Source organism: Uranotaenia lowii, chromosome 3 (genome assembly GCF_029784155.1).
Source record: "Uranotaenia lowii strain MFRU-FL chromosome 3, ASM2978415v1, whole genome shotgun sequence".
Classification (NCBI taxonomy): Eukaryota; Metazoa; Arthropoda; class Insecta; order Diptera; family Culicidae; genus Uranotaenia; species Uranotaenia lowii.
Window position 1 is genome coordinate 184,669,236 of NC_073693.1, and position 16,733 is coordinate 184,685,968.

At 42.0% G+C, this 16,733-nt stretch overlaps 1 protein-coding gene and 1 long non-coding RNA gene across 6 annotated transcripts; both read left to right on the forward strand.

The window, feature by feature from the left end:
- Positions 1-50: 50 nt before the first annotated feature.
- Positions 51-2,654, forward strand: LOC129750808 (uncharacterized). The gene is made up of 3 exons (XR_008738495.1): positions 51-233; positions 316-942; positions 2,472-2,654. It is a non-coding gene; the product is annotated as an uncharacterized LOC129750808 (long non-coding RNA).
- Positions 2,655-3,612: 958 nt separating this feature from the next.
- Positions 3,613-16,727, forward strand: LOC129750805 (uncharacterized). Of its 5 annotated transcripts, none has more exons than XM_055745885.1 (2): positions 3,613-13,310; positions 14,840-16,727. In XM_055745885.1, exon 1 carries the CDS (start codon positions 3,623-3,625, stop codon positions 4,754-4,756), a length of 1,134 nt encoding a protein of 377 aa, XP_055601860.1. In that variant the 5' UTR covers positions 3,613-3,622; the 3' UTR covers positions 4,757-13,310; positions 14,840-16,727. The 5 variants fall into 5 exon arrangements, with proteins under 5 accessions (XP_055601860.1, XP_055601859.1, XP_055601861.1 ...); XM_055745884.1 differs by lacking the exon at positions 14,840-16,727 and adding an exon at positions 14,686-14,830; XM_055745886.1 differs by lacking the exon at positions 14,840-16,727 and adding an exon at positions 14,690-14,830.
- Positions 16,728-16,733: the final 6 nt, after the last annotated feature.

A 16,733-nucleotide genomic window follows, 5' to 3' on the forward strand; every position in this document is an offset into this window, starting at 1 on the left:
ATGTGCATTTGTGAATTTTACAAACGCTTTTTGTCTTCACCTCAGATACTGCGCTCACATGTGATGGTTCGAGTTGGCGGAGGTTGGGATACACTTTCCCATTATTTGGACAAACATGACCCCTGTCGATGCAAGGCGGCGCATCGCTCATCGGTCGCGGCACGGCTAATTACCAAAACAAACAACACTACCAATGGCATTGAATTGCACAAAGCCCAGGTTCTGTACGATAGGTGAGAGAAAATATCGAACCTAGTAGTAACTCTAGTGGACGTTTACGATACAGAATCTAACAGAACTATTTTTTTTGGTAAGGTCATCTACTCTGTCTTGGAAAACTAATGCAACCAACGCACAATCTGGAGATTACTTGGGCAGCACGCTTTCGCCACCAGCACGAGCTAGAAGTCGCAGCCGAAGTCCGAGTGCTCATAGGAAAATTCACCCGAGTGGCGAAACAGCTGTAAGTATCTTTTTTAAACTTCACATGACAAGATTTAAAAAAATTGATTGATTTATTATGTCCTCAAAAGTTCTATGCAACGATTTATTCAGAAAGCATTTACAGCCCTTTAAGGACGCTTTTAGTACGCAATTCAACATTGTTGCGAATTGCAACCACCGTGCTTCACTACTGTGCTAAGATAGGTCCATTTGTACAAAGTTCACCTGTGGCATCTGACCTTTTACCCATCAGGAAGCCGACGTCAAGGACTCAAATAATACGCCGAGCCTCGAGAGCCTCTTTACACTTTATCCCGTCAGTAAAATTGTAACGAATGTTGTTGCTCCCGAACAAACAACAGCTTAAGCGCCACTCTCGAACGTCGAGAGACTGTTGATGCGTGTTACCGTGCTCGGCTTTTGAGACTTGAAACAGGGCGGGTTAAGTATAGTTCAAACACCCAAACTCATTTTGGCTTTCCCAACAACTAAACGAAGGTGAATCCCTGATTCCTAATTCCAATTTGAAAGGCGATACAGAACCCAAAACTATGCGGAACAACCAAATGCTAATCGCAACCCTTACCACACCCCAAACCAGCAAAAACGTCAACGCTTCAGATCTCAGGGAAAAACGATGTTACGTTTACAATTCTAGTTTTGTATTCAAGAGATTCATTCCCTGAAGCCTATAGTGACGTCACTTATTATCTGTAAAATCCTAGGAATTCATACAATATTCTTAATTCTAGCAAACCTGGTATTTCTGGAGTTACTGTGGCTATCAAACCACCGGATGCTGCTCTCGTTGAACTCAGGCGATGTTTTACTCCAAACGATGTTCCAAACTCAGACGATGATAGTCGAGCACACGTGGGTTGGTGTCTCGAATAATTGGCGGGCAGGTATTTGGCAAACTTATTTCAGACTCTGATGTCGTGAATCGAGCCAGAACGAACTGTGGCCTTCGAGTATCACAACTGGCCCACAGGTGGCGCGATCGCCGTCGAACATAAAACCACCAGTGACTAAATAAGTGTGGGTGGGCGGTTTTTCCTACCGCCGAGATAACGTAACCCACTGTGGACTGGTAGCTGTCCACTTAGTCACTATCGACGCTTAAAGTTGTTTAGCGACGAGCACGTGGTTCCACTTCCGATTAAATGACCTTGAAGCTTACGCAAAGGAAGGCTTTGTCCGACGCGTTATCACTCGTGACACTGAGCGATGACGAACTATTGAAGCTAACAGTGTTCTGAGTGATGTCTGCTGTCACGTGTAGTTGTCCAAGCAGTTGGCGACAAGTATCGGTGGCCCCAACTTGCACCCACGTTGAACGGTGGGCTTTCCTGTCGTTCAACGATTTCTATCATTACCACATTACAATCATTTGCGCTTAAAAAGCCTTACCTGCAACTAACGTTGGTTTTATCCAAGTTTGGAAGATGCTATTTGAGCTTTCCTATAATCAAACTGCGTCCCTCACGCACAAAAACTTATCGTACGCAATACCTAAGTGATTTCGTATATTATTACCAGGGCTGTAGCAAAAACCACTAAATACTCACGGTAACTAGAAGTCACAATTGCACTGGTGAACTAACTAGCCTGCAGCTTTGACTAATCACGAGAAAACTCACAAGACCTTCCACGCTGAGCAAATCTACCAGAATAAAGTGTGATCTCCCACTAACGAATAGCACACCCCAAAACTAACCGCGGCAATCGATGACAAAAGGCATCGGCAATTTTGTGTCTTGCATCGCATTTCAACCACCTAGCTAAATGAGGCTTTTGTCCTAAATCTCAAAGACACGAGTGGTGATACATTTTTTTTTATCACTGGAGCCTATCTTTTAAACACCTCGATTAGCCAGCCAGGAAAACTAAATGAGATCGTACGTGGAACTCAACGGATTTTTTAACTGTATAAGATGTATGCTAGATAGTCTCAGTTCCGAACGGGAGATGGCGTGACAAGCGGTTAATTTGTTCGGCTTTATGTATATACGGAAGCTTTTTTATAGCGCATACAGAACAGACTCAATTTTATGACTGGAAAATATTTCTGGCTCTTATTTTCAACTGACGTTAGTTAAACTAATCTTACATTCTCGCCAATGCCAAAAAAAATAAAAATTTTGAAATAAATTTCAAAATTTTTATAAAGAACTAACACACTTCGACAACTAAAAAGTAAACTTATCAACCAAACTCAGATTCCAATACTATCGCGGTGAATTCATTGCTAGTTTAGCTTAGGATTTATTCATTCATTTCTTTCTAGTCGACCAATAGAACCAATTTACTTCGGAAATATATAAAAAATCTGAATTTTACATAACCAAAATCTAAACCTATTTACTCCAAAAGATTTGAAAAAATGATTTCCTCAAAAAGAAATGAACTCCAATTAACTCCAATCATTTATTGGAAAATGTCTAAACTTAGCTTTTCTCATGTTTCACACGCAGCGCGAAAACCTGAACAAACTGATCAAAATAACTTTCACCTTTTTTCGGTGTCGGGTTCCCATAAAATTTTAACAGAAACGTCAAAACTAAAGCTCACGAAAATGTAAACAAATTTTCAATTATTATTGTGTACTGGCAACTGTACCTCGGTCGAAAAAGGTCACGTTTTTTTCGCGAGTTAAGTTTTTGTCGGTTTTTTTTGGTCGAAAAGTGATATATTGTAGCGGAAACGATAGCGGACGACGACGCGCGAGTCATTTTAGCATAAAACAGTTGAATTACTTCGAAACAAGTGCCATATTAGTGGAAATTCCGAAAATAATTTCCTGTCGGCCCGCCATCTTGGAATGGTGTAGCTTGGCATAGGATGAACGGAGAAAAAATGGAGGTTTCCATGGGGTTTGCGAGTGGACAGATTCCCCATCCCCCCAAACCACCTGATCCCACCCCGAAGCCAACATTCTTGCCAGATCAACGGAAACCGGAACCTGAAAAAGAGAAAATGAATTTCACATACAACTCTCAGGATCAACTGCCTTTTCGAGTTTATGTGGAGAAGGGAGTAGTAGAAGAAGGAGCCAAAAGTTCAAACCACCCTGACCTAGCTGGAATAAATAAGATTTCTGTAGGCCGAATGCTTCGCAGGATATTCGGTGTGGAGAATGCTGTGTCGGAGATAAAAAAACGCCGGAAAACGAAAAGTGATGGTCTATTTGACCGATCACAACTCTGCCAACCGTTTGATACAGAGCGAAATAGTCAAAACTTATGGATATAAGGCCTATGTCCCGAAACATCTTTTAACAGTAACAGGGGTCATCTCGGACGTCCCAACTGAGATAAACAATAATGACATCCTACAGGATATTCAAAGCGCGGTTCCTGTAATGGATGTTTACAGGCTCAATCGTTTTGAGAACAATAAGCCCACACCAACCAATCGGGTTAAAATCACCTTTCGGACAAACCGTCTTCCGGAAACAATCAAGCTGTACTGCTGTGTACTCAAAGTAACTCCATACTACCGTAAAGCAATATTGTGCCTCAATTGCTTACGGTACAACCATAAGGCTGAAGACTGCAGAAGCGCCAAACGATGTTCCACCTGTGGAGAGCAGCACCTAGATGGAAAATTCGACGATTGCCAAAAGAAACCCTTCTGCCTATATTGCAAAACAGAACACAGCACAACCGACGTGAAGTGTCCGGAGAAGACCCGCCAGAACACCTTGAAAGCAGTAATGGCGAAACACGGGCTTACATTCCTGGAAGCCAGAGAAAAATTTACAATACCAACGTCCAACCAGTACAATGCGTTGTTAGAATTTGTAGATTCACCAACCCCACAGGAGAGCTTCGCCAAAACAGTTACCAAGAATGTCCCAATGAGAAAGGTGGAAAATAAACGACATCCCATAGCACAACCCGCCTACAAAGTCAACGACGAACTTTCCCGTAAGCGCGCCAGGAGTGATAAAGAGCCAGAGATAACGGGAACCTGTTTAAATAACCCGGAGAGAGTCGGAGACAAGGAACGATGGGTAACAGCACTGACCGCAGGTAAGCGCAAAGAAAATAATACGACAGGAGAACAGTTGGAGATAGTTCAGAAAAAAGTAAGACAGCAGTTGCAGCAATCTGATCCGCAACAACCCAAAAAATACCACCTTATTGACATTCAGGAACACATCATGAGGCTTTACACTGCAATCATGAACGACGCTCAGGCCAAAGGCCAAGTCCGGGAAAACATTAAGGAAATTGCGAAACAATTCTTACCTTTTGATATGATCCATAACCCTGAAATTTTGGAAAATTCTATAACAAACACCCAATAATTTCTGCATTACATTATCCTACACGATTTGATACATATTTCAATATAACGTGACTCATAAAAACAAGAGAAAAGCCATCTGAAAATTATACAAATACTATTGTATTACTAAAAACCATCGAAAAAGTACACGCCAAGGAAGTCGCATTAAAAAGGTTTAAGTACGAAAATCTATAAACCTCATCAAATATGCAACATACTAATGCTGGGCATATGGTCTCGTCACCGGTCCCATTGAAACAGTCTGCATCATTGATGCAGCAAGAAAGAAAGAAGAAGAAGAATTATTATTGTCTCATCATTGATAGTTTTTCCAATGGAAAACTTAAGATTCTTAATGAAAACCTGCGGTTTTGTAACTTGGATTTGTTTACTCAACTGGATTATACACAAAACATGCTAATGACTCTCTACACATTGTGAAAATTACTAAATTAACAGAATCGATAATATTTTAAGGTAAGTGGAATTTTATCTTTGTAGAGCAATCAAGTTGTCTTATTTTTAATTTCTATTTACAGATTACGTGTTGATTTGCATTGAACTAGGATATAATTTTTCGTTAATCGAAGTGTTATGAGAATGTCAAATGTTTTTCTTTGAATTGGAGCAAAGAAAACTTGACATATTGAAAGAACTTTTCGAAACTGACGTGTTCAGTTCGTTTCAATGCTGAAATTCATACGAGTTCAATTCGTCAGACTTATCTTCTGAGACATCTTGACATTGACCCAGGATACACACCTCTTAAAAGAGTATTTTATTGCTGTGGAACAGACTTGTTTATGCTGCATCAAGCTAGCCGTCATAGCTGGGGTATCAAAATGTTACTGTTTCTTCAGAAATGAACCATGGAAGGTTCCTGTTATCCTCTGGCCATTCAAATCCTCCAGGATATATGTGTTGGTGCCCAATTTCTGACGAACTCGAACCTTTGTAAACTTGGGCGCTAGTTTACCCACGAAATTCTTCGATTTGTCTGACAAGTGTACGTTTTTCTTGAACACTACATCTCCACATTCAAAATTATGTTTCTTGTTCGCTCGGAGGTTATAAGGGCCCTTATTCTACGCCGCGCATGACGTGACGATAGTCGAGTCACCCAAGTCACTCTATTCCAGTAGTCGGTTTAGGTGAGGAACGTCACTTCGAATGAACTTTGTGAGTTCTTTACCCTATTCTCGTAGTCACCGTGGGTGAGAATTGTCGCATTCGGGTGACGAATTTAGGTGACAATTGTCGGTACCTTTTCAGGTGGCGACGAGATAGAAATTTAAGGGAAAAATAATGCCAAACTGAATAATTAGACTCTGCATGTTTAATCACGTTAAGTGTGACAATTTTAAAAACAATCTGATTAATTTATTCGCAGAAGAGAATTGTCAGAGGAGGCAAATTTTTATACAAAAACGCATATATTTGCGTAGTTTGAAATTACAAATAATTTTTTTTCGGGATTTTCCCTCTCATCTCTATAAATAAATTAAATTCACAAATGTCCAGCAGGAAATGAGAAATCTTGTTTTATTTGTTTCTTTCTTAATTTAATTTTTCAAGCTTGTTTTAAATAAAACAGAAAAAAAGCAATCCGATTACAATGAAACCGAAATCTAAATAAACAAGAATTTGAATTTTTCATAGCAATCAAAATTTGATTGCAAACTGTGATTTGAAATTATGAAATTGGCCTAACAATAAATAATCTGGACTAGTCAGCTAAATCATTTTTCAGCAATCAAATCAAGAAAAATTCTGCTCCAAAATAACATTAGTAATTATTATCACTCATTAATCCAAATCTGCCAAGAAAATAAATTCGTTTGCGATGTTGCTGACCAACAAAAGATGCATTGGCCTATTGGCGTTGCTGAAAAAGTCGGTAATATTTTCACTAGGCGAAAAGCGCGGGTTGCCTATTTCAGTCATCATCTATGTATTCGGTCCATGCAAAACTCCTCCTCCACGTGCCTGTAGAGTTGATTGACTTACTGGTTCCTACCAGCGTTTGATAGTTTTTTCCACATACTGCTGAAATGAAAACAAAAGGCAATTTTACTTAAACTTTTTTACTAAACAGCAACTTTTTTTACCAACCTGAAACAGCAGCTAAGGTTTCGTAGATATCCGGAAGTTTAACACTGGTCTTTTAAGGCAACCGTCGTCCACTTCTGCGTTTATGTGCATTTTTTCCCCCAGTTCGGTGCTGTTTCCCGGCCCACGTTGAGCTTGTACAGCAATTATGAAAACTCCACTTTTTGCAGCAAAATTTGTCCCATTTTTCGTTTCAACCAGCTTGCTGAAACCGTACAATCCGATACTGGTCCCGGAAGAAGTGGAATTTTCACTCGTTATTTTAAAATTCATTTTCCAAAACTCGAAATGTAAACACCGGCACAAACGATCAGCGCAAATTTCGCCATTTTGACACATGGGTTCATTCAGTCACTCACCTCTGTCACTTCACCCCCATCGACTCCGGGAATAAGGTGACAGAACTCACGGTGACTCCGAGGTGAGGTGACAATCCTCACGTCACGCGCGGCGCAGAATAAGGGCCAAGGAATCGAATATCTTTTATACGCTTTAAGGAGATTCTCGCGAACCGTTTGCCACAGCTGTGTTTGCTCTGCTGGGCTAAAAGAAACATTCAAATTGTCAGTCAAATTCCTTAGATGATCGTATTCTTTCCCAGAGCTTATCATGTTACGTCCAAAGTTGAGAAAATAAGGTGTAAACCCGGTGCTATCGTGCACATTAGTTCGAATCGCCATCGCAATTTGCGGTATCGACTCATCCCAGTTCTTATGGTCAGTACGACGGTTTAAAGCGCACCGTATCGCCGTAACGATGACCCGATTGACTCGCTCAGTTGGATTTGGACTAGGGTGATATACTGCTAGATTCCAATGGGTAACACCGTACTTGGACAACAAATTCTCGAATTCTTTACATAGGAAGACTTTGGCATTATCGGTAATGCAAACGGAAGGCGCACCGAACAGAGTGAATATTTGGTTTTCGGTGAAGGTACAAACGCCTATGGCGGTAGCGGACCTCATACATTGTACCATAACAAATTTTGTAAAGAAATCGGTAACAACCAGCAACCACATATTACCTTTCTTGGACCGGGGATACGGACCTAAGAAATCCATCGAGATTAACTCCCACGGCCGTGAACACATCTTTGGATTTCCACAGACCGGAGTAACGTTTATGTTCGGGGTTTTAGATTCCTTACAAACAAGGCAGGCGAAGCAAAACCGTTTCACTTCCGACGACATACGAGGCCAATAATACTTTTCCCTGAGTTTGGCCAAGGTTTTCAGAAATCCTAAGTGCGCTTCTTCGTGAATAGCCTGAATCAACGGTTTTCTTTCCAGCAACGGGACCACATATTTCCACCGCATGCCAGGATCTTCAGTCAATGAAGTATTGGTAACAAACTTAAATACTTTTTCGTCAATGATTTGGAAATCTTTGTATCTTTCCGGGAAATTTCTAATTTGACTTTTCAACTGAGAGACATATGTGTCTGGAAGCTTCGCGACAACGCGTCGGCCGAAATGTTTTCAGAGCCCTTTTTGTACTGCAACACCATGTCATACTTTGACAATTTCAATGCCCATCGAGCGATCCTTGGCGATTTTGACTCGATAGACATGGTACGCAAAAACGTTAGAGACATCGCATCGGTCTGAATCACGAACTGGCTTCCTTCTATGAAGTGCCGGAAATTTTCAATGCTCAGCAGAACTGCTAGGCATTCCCGTTCTGTCGCGCTATACTTCCGCTGAGTGCTTGACAACTTTTTTGAGTAATATGCAATACAACGTCGTTCTCCTTCGAGGACTTGAGTGAGAACGGATCCTACTGCTAAGTCTGAACTGTCTGTCTCTATTATAAAAGGAACAGAAAAGTCCGGATTAGCTAATATAGGCGCGGATACTAATGCGGTTTTTAATTTCCCTAACGCCTCGTCGGCTTCCTGGGTCCATGCAAATGTTTTACGGTCTTTTTTCAAAAGATTACTTATCGGAGTGGTGATTTCAGAATAATCCTTTATGAATTTCTGATAGAAACCCGCTAAACCCAAGAGTCGTCGTACGTCTTTGACAGACTTGGGGGTACTATAGTCCAAGACGGGTTGGATTTTGGCCACGTCCATAGACAGGCCATCCTCGGTTAGTACATAACCAAGGTAACGGACCTGCTTCTGACAGAATCGAGACTTAATTATATTGATAGTTAACCCGGCCCGTTTTAATCGAATCGCGACTTCCTTAATCAATCTCAGGTGTTCCTCCAACGTGAGAGAAGTGATGATTATGTCATCTAAATAGACATAAACGCGAGGCTCCATGTCATGTCCGATGACCTTGGACATCAAGCGAATCATTGTCGCAGGGCTGTTAGCTAACCCATAGGGCATTACCGTGAACCTAAAGACCGACTTAGTGGTCCTGAATGCCGTCTTATCCTTTGCCGAGGGTTCTAAGCTAACCTGATAGTAAGCTTCAGATAAGTCTATGACCGAAAAATATCTCGATTTTTGTATTCTTTGTAGGATGCCAACCATATTCGGAAACGGAAAGTCATCTTTCCGAGTAGCTGCGTTTAGTCGTCGTGAATCAAGACAAATCCTCCACTTGCCGTTTGCCTTTCTGACTGGCAAGAGTGGATTCAAGAAATCTACCGGACCTTCGCATTCTTCGATAACACCGAGTTTCAGCATGCGTTCAATCTCGGCATCTATAACGGATTCTACCTTGGGAGACCATTTGTATGAAGCGAATTTCTTCGGCCTCATACCCGGGATTAGATCTATAGAATGCTTTAAGACTTTCGTTCTACCTAATTTTCCTTCCACCGTAACTGGCAATTCGGAGATGGCTTCGAAAAGAGTTTTCCTTTCTTGCACGGTGAGATCATGCTCAGTTACAATATCTTCCGGCTTATCAATCGTTTTGTCAGGGATTTCTATCGTTGGCATATCAAGACTTTCATCTTCTTCTGGAACAACAACCTTGAACTTACTGTCGAGCTCATCTGTCGGCGACAGCTGAAAACAGAAATTTTCAGACTGTTCACTAAAATAATCTTCAATTACTAATAATTGATTTGGCGTGGATGGACTTGCCTCGTTTTCGGAATAACTTTCTACGGGAATTGAGGTATTAGGACTTATTAATTGAAACCCGAATTTCTTGAGAAAATCCATTCCCAAGATCAACGGTTTGGTCACCTCAGGTACGACTACTGTGGGAATCACGTGAGTTGTTTCCTGATAGGTAAACGGAATGTTGACAAATCCGAGACATCGATATGCTGTTCCGTCAGCTGTTGAAACTTTCAAATTTACAGGGTTGATTTTCAGGCCGAGCTTTTCAATCAACGGTACCGCACTAATCACGGACACACTCGCTCCAGTGTCTGCAAGACCAACTACATTTTCGGACATGATTTTCAAACTTATGTGGGGGCATTTGCTAGTGAAGGTGTTAATCTGAAATGTTCGTTCAAAATATTCGAAATTAGGAATAGGAACCTCTACGAAATCGCGGTCAGGAGCTTGGTTCCTTAAGTCTCCCATCCTTATTCGTTTTTTGACTCGTTAGTCACAGAATATCGTGAACGCATTTGGTGTCGATTTGGACAACGAAAAGCAGTGGTATCCGGATGACCACACATGTGACAGAATATCAACTTACTCTTGTCACATTCTCTCCACAAATGGCCTATTTTCCGACAATTCCAACAAACCATTACATCAGTTACGTTATTCCCCGAGTCCGTTTTCGTTATTCGACCACCAGTAAATTTCGTGTCTGTTTGCGACTTGATAACGCAAACATCTTCAGTTTCTTCACGGGTCAAGTTACCTTCATTTTTTTCTAATTCTTCTTCTTCTAGACAATTCAACGGTACGTTACGATTCAAAGGCTTCAGGTGGTTCAAATTGGTTTCTACAGCATCTAGCTTGTAACACAACTGAGCTAGGTGTTCAATCGAGTAGATTGGTTCCAAAGCTAACCTTCTTTTATATCCTAGCCTCATGTTTTCGAAAATAATGTCAAACTTCTCCTGCTCAGTCATTTTTTAGTCATTCTTCTTGCTAGAGTTTCGATGTCAGTTAAAAATGAACTAAATTTTTCGTTAGGCTTTTGCTTTCTGTTACGCATTTCTTCCTTGAATGATCGATCACGATTAGGATCGTCGTATCTCATGAGTAGCTCACTAACTAATTTCCCCCAAGACGTGAAACGTTCTTCGTACGTGGTGTACCAATTGTACGCATCATCACGGAACAACAGATGCGCGTGTATGCGTAAATCTTCCTGATCAATGCCATACGAACGACATAGCAGATTGATTTGTCGGAGGAAGTCAACAACAGGTACCTGATTGGCTTCTCCGCTAAATTTAGGCCATTTTTCAATTATATTGCATTGCTGATAGGGAAGACGTCGAGGCTGGACAAAGTTTACTTCTGCACCGTAGGGCCCCGAAATCGCGTTCCCTATCTCCCGTTGTGTGGGTTGGTTCATCTTACCACTAGGATGTGGTGAAGGTGGCGCAGATTGCGAAGGTCTAACCCCAGAAATCGGTGGGGGTTTAAATGGATTCAATCCGTTCATACTCAGAACAGGATTAGTATGATCATGAGTTAAGGAATCGGTAACCTGAGGCCTATATTGATCTGAAACCATCGTAGTATTAAAAGGGTTTGCGTAACCCAAATCTAATCTTTGCGACTGAGGCGGCGTCGGGGCTAAAGTAGTCGGACGAGCCCTTGAATTTTGTAACGTCACGTTCGCAATTCTTTCCACGAGCTGATCGATTGCATTCGAATTAATTGCACGGTCTGACCGTAACGGTCCTTGATCGACCAGACTATTTACGTATACGCGGATATAATTTTCAACTTCGGAAACATGTAAGTATTCATAATCAGCGGACCGATGCAGTTCAGGATTTCTTGACTGCCCAAAATTCGAAACGTTATTTCCCGACAAGTGATTACCCGTAAATCCTGTACGAAATGGTTCTCTGATATTCGTCGACTGCGATACATTCAGTACATTTCCCGCCGAGGCCACCGGCTGACCATTCAATGAGCGATCATTATTCCAAATCGGCATCGGGTTCGACCGAGTTTCAGTTACCGTCGAGGCCACCGGCTGACCATTTACTGAGCGATCAATATTCCAAATCGGCATTTGGTTCGGCCGAGTTTCAGTTACCGTCGAGGCCACCGGCTGGCCATTCACCGTACGATCGGCATTCCAAATCGGTATAGCGTTCGATGGCAGATCATTTCCTGTCGCGGCGTGTTCCATTGAAGGTCGGGGATTAGTTAAATTTGACAGGTCAAATCCTAAAAATGCGGATTGATTGTTAACAGAAAATCGCGAAAAATCTTGCAAACCGTGTTCTTGAATACCGGAAATTATCGGCTGCGGATTAGACGTCGAGGATTGTGGTTCCGCGAGATTCGTTTGGACGACCGATTCATTCGATTGCGCACCGAGCTGATTTTCTAACGTATCAGAAACCTGAAGCCGTGACCCAGACAAGTCTCTATCAAGGGTTGACGGAACATCAAATCCGTACCCTAAACCTTGAGAAGGAATTCTATATCCAGATGCAGTAGCCTGGTCCGTACCACGCACATTAGTTTCCGAAATTCCCGGTGCATCCCTGTACGTAACTGAACCACTCGTGAGACTTCTGGCCAGCAAATTCAAATCGATTTTATAAAACTTTTCAGCCAAACTACTAACCAGATTGGTCAAAATCATTTGATTTTGTTTTTCCGATTCAGTCTTAGGTGAATACCTCGCTAATCGCCGATGATAATGAACGAGTCTAGTGTATAAATTACCATGACGTCGACCGATACTCAGAACTTGTTCAATTTGTTTCAGATTGCTGGTAATCCGAACATAATCCTCTGTCAAATCTTGTGATGCTGGAAAACCCAATGTCGTGGAATCTTCCTGGTCGCGCAAAAGTGTTCGTAACGTTCTTCTTTTAGAGTTAAGTGGCTCATTGAGCCTAGCTCCTCGCAACGAAAGCTCATAATCCAGCTCATCTTCTTCAAGATGATCTGCATTTATTCGATAATGCTCCATTTCAACCCGTAATCAGGTGAAATTTTTTTATATATGTAATTATATATTACTGATAATCCAAAATCCAATCAAAATTTCCAACAAATAACTAATAACTATATTTTTAATTTATCCAACCAAGTTTAAGCAAAGTGGTTCTAGAGGGTGACAGGGTTGTAACTATAAATCGCAAATTAAATTCAAATTGTATCAAGATCAAACGGAACCAAATAGACTATCTTTTCGTGCCCCACGTTGGGCGCCAGAATTAGTAACGAATGTTGTTGCTCCCGAACAAACAACAGCTTAAGCGCCACTCTCGAACGTCGAGAGACTGTTGATGCGTGTTACCGTGCTCGGCTTTTGAGACTTGAAACAGGGCGGGTTAAGTATAGTTCAAACACCCAAACTCATTTTGGCTTTCCCAACAACTAAACGAAGGTGAATCCCTGATTCCTAATTCCAATTTGAAAGGCGATGCAGAACCCAAAACTATGCGGAACAACCAAATGCTAATCGCAACCCTTACCACACCCCAAACCAGCAAAAACGTCAACGCTTCAGATCTCAGGGAAAAACGATGTTACGTTTACAATTCTAGTTTTGTATTCGAGAGATTCATTCCCTGAAGCCTATAGTGACGTCACTTACTATCTGTAAAATCCTAGGAATTCATACAATATTCTTAATTCTAGCAAACCTGGTATTTCTGGAGTTACTGTGGCTATCAAACCACCGGATGCTGCTCTCGTTGAACTCAGGCGATGTTTTACTCCAAACGATGTTCCAAACTCAGACGATGATAGTCGAGCACACGTGGGTTGGTGTCTCGAATAATTGGCGGGCAGGTATTTGGCAAACTTATTTCAGACTCTGATGTCGTGAATCGAGCCAGAACGAACTGTGGCCTTCGAGTATCACAACTGGCCCACAGGTGGCGCGATCGCCGTCGAACATAAAACCACCAGTGACTAAATAAGTGTGGGTGGGCGGTTTTTCCTACCGCCGAGATAACGTAACCCACTGTGGACTGGTAGCTGTCCACTTAGTCACTATCGACGCTTAAAGTTGTTTAGCGACGAGCACGTGGTTCCACTTCCGATTAAATGACCTTGAAGCTTACGCAAAGGAAGGCTTTGTCCGACGCGTTATCACTCGTGACACTGAGCGATGACGAACTATTGAAGCTAACAGTGTTCTGAGTGATGTCTGCTGTCACGTGTAGTTGTCCAAGCAGTTGGCGACAAGTATCGGTGGCCCCAACTTGCACCCACGTTGAACGGTGGGCTTTCCTGTCGTTCAACGATTTCTATCATTACCACATTACAATCATTTGCGCTTAAAAAGCCTTACCTGCAACTAACGTTGGTTTTATCCAAGTTTGGAAGATGCTATTTGAGCTTTCCTATAATCAAACTGCGTCCCTCACGCACAAAAACTTATCGTACGCAATACCTAAGTGATTTCGTATATTATTACCAGGGCTGTAGCAAAAACCACTAAATACTCACGGTAACTAGAAGTCACAATTGCACTGGTGAACTAACTAGCCTGCAGCTTTGACTAATCACGAGAAAACTCACAAGACCTTCCACGCTGAGCAAATCTACCAGAATAAAGTGTGATCTCCCACTAACGAATAGCACACCCCAAAACTAACCGCGGCAATCGATGACAAAAGGCATCGGCAATTTTGTGTCTTGCATCGCATTTCAACCACCTAGCTAAATGAGGCTTTTGTCCTAAATCTCAAGGACACGAGTGGTGATACATTTTTTTTTATCACTGGAGCCTATCTTTTAAACACCTCGATTAGCCAGCCAGGAAAACTAAATGAGATCGTACGTGGAACTCAACGGATTTTTTAACTGTATAAGATGTATGCTAGATAGTCTCAGTTCCGAACGGGAGATGGCGTGACAAGCGGTTAATTTGTTCGGCTTTATGTATATACGGAAGCTTTTTTATAGCGCATACAGAACAGACTCAATTTTATGACTGGAAAATATTTCTGGCTCTTATTTTCAACTGACGTTAGTTAAACTAATCTTACAAAATATCCCTTTCGCTAGTTGTCTCCTGTTGTATTTTCATGAATGAAAAATCTGTTTTATAAAAGTAGACTTTATTCGACAAAAGGCAAAAAAGGAATGAACTAAATTTTCACTAGTTGATTTTCCTTAGTGATAAATGGTTGCTATGCTAGTAGGGAAAACCTTGATGGCTCCAACCTTGATGGCATTCTGATCATACTTTGAGGTCGTGGTGGTCTGGAACCTGAGGGAATAGGTTCTTTGGTTGATTGTAGAGGACTCCATTCTTCAACGTCTTCCTGGAATTCGGCTTGATCATCTGCTCGAATGGTTGAGTCAGCTGGGATTCTGTTTCGTTGATGGGAGCAGTGGAACACGGTTCTTGATGTGTTGGTACCGGTTTCCGATTTGATGAAATAACTTCCGAACGCTGTTATGGTGTTACGTCCCGCTGATTCGGTGACGGGAATCCAAACATGCCCATGAGAATGTTGAGTGGTGGATTGCAATCAGCTATTGTTCCCCTCTCACCCCGCTTGAGTTGATTAGCAGATGAGCGAATTATATCGTATTCGTTTTCACCACTCGAACGTGTTGCACAATCCCCGTTAAAAACAAGCAGTTTGCGTCGTCCGTGTCGTGGTGTGGAAACTGCGTTGCATCATTGGACCGAAGTAACTTTTCTGGTTCAAACTGGATGGAAAATCTTTGAGAGAGGTAGTGACCACAAATCAAACATTTCGATCCAATCCACGCCGAAAAGATTGTAGTTTTGCACAACCCAGATTTCGTGTTCTTGTCCAGAGTGATGTTACAATGCAGCTGATCAATGATGTTCAAGGGTTTTCCTGATGCGGTTTTTGCTTGGGTACCGATTTGATGTAGAGCCAAGTTCCTGCCACGAATGCTTAAAGAGGATGGTGATGTCGGACGCTGTATCAAACTTCATCCGTAATATCACTACGTCGATGAGGAACTTTCGTGACGCTGCACTGCTTCCACGGTTGATGTCAAAAATTCGTTTGACTTTTTCCTTCTGTTTCTTGCTTTTGGCAGATGGCTTCGCCGAAAAGCAATTGCAGTAGCCTTTATTGTGGCCCGTTTCAATGCATATTTTGCACGTGTGAATTGAAAATAAGCAATCACGTACAAAGTGCATAACTCCACACTGCCAACAAGAACTCCTTGGAACGCTTGACGGTTTCCTTGGTGATGAAGCGGGTTGATACGACTGATTTTTCCGGATGATTGCGCAGATTGAAGCCGTCGTTGGTTGCTTCTGTACCAGCATAGCCATGTGGGATTTTGAGTTATGTAAACGTTGGCATTCGGTGATCAAGCTTTCCAGTTTACATTACCCTTTGCCTTTCGGATTCCAACTTCGACAACAACCTTGTTCGGATGTCAGATTTCTTCGGAGACCGTAGACCGCAAATGGAAATTAAGGATTTGAACTGATCTGCGGTGATTTTGTTCAGCTCTAAATCCTCGCTGTTAATGCTGAGGCTCCTCAACAGCAGGCGAACTTTAACTTCGTCATCCAGATTTTCTCCGTCTTTCAGAAACAGGTCCTCGTACTTCTGGAACCTACCTACCTACCTAAATGTCCAGCGCCGATTGACCGACGCATAGGGCTGAGATAAAAGATCTCCACTGCTGGCGATCCGGAGCCAGCGTCTTCCCTTGCTGCCAGCCAAGACTGTGCGGATTTCAACGGCTAGACTACGCTGCCACGAGCTTTTGGGCCTGCCTCTTCTTCGATGTCCATCTGGATTCCAGTCAAGCGCCTCTCTGCAAATCTCGTTTTCATCTTTTCGCAGCGTGTGTCCAA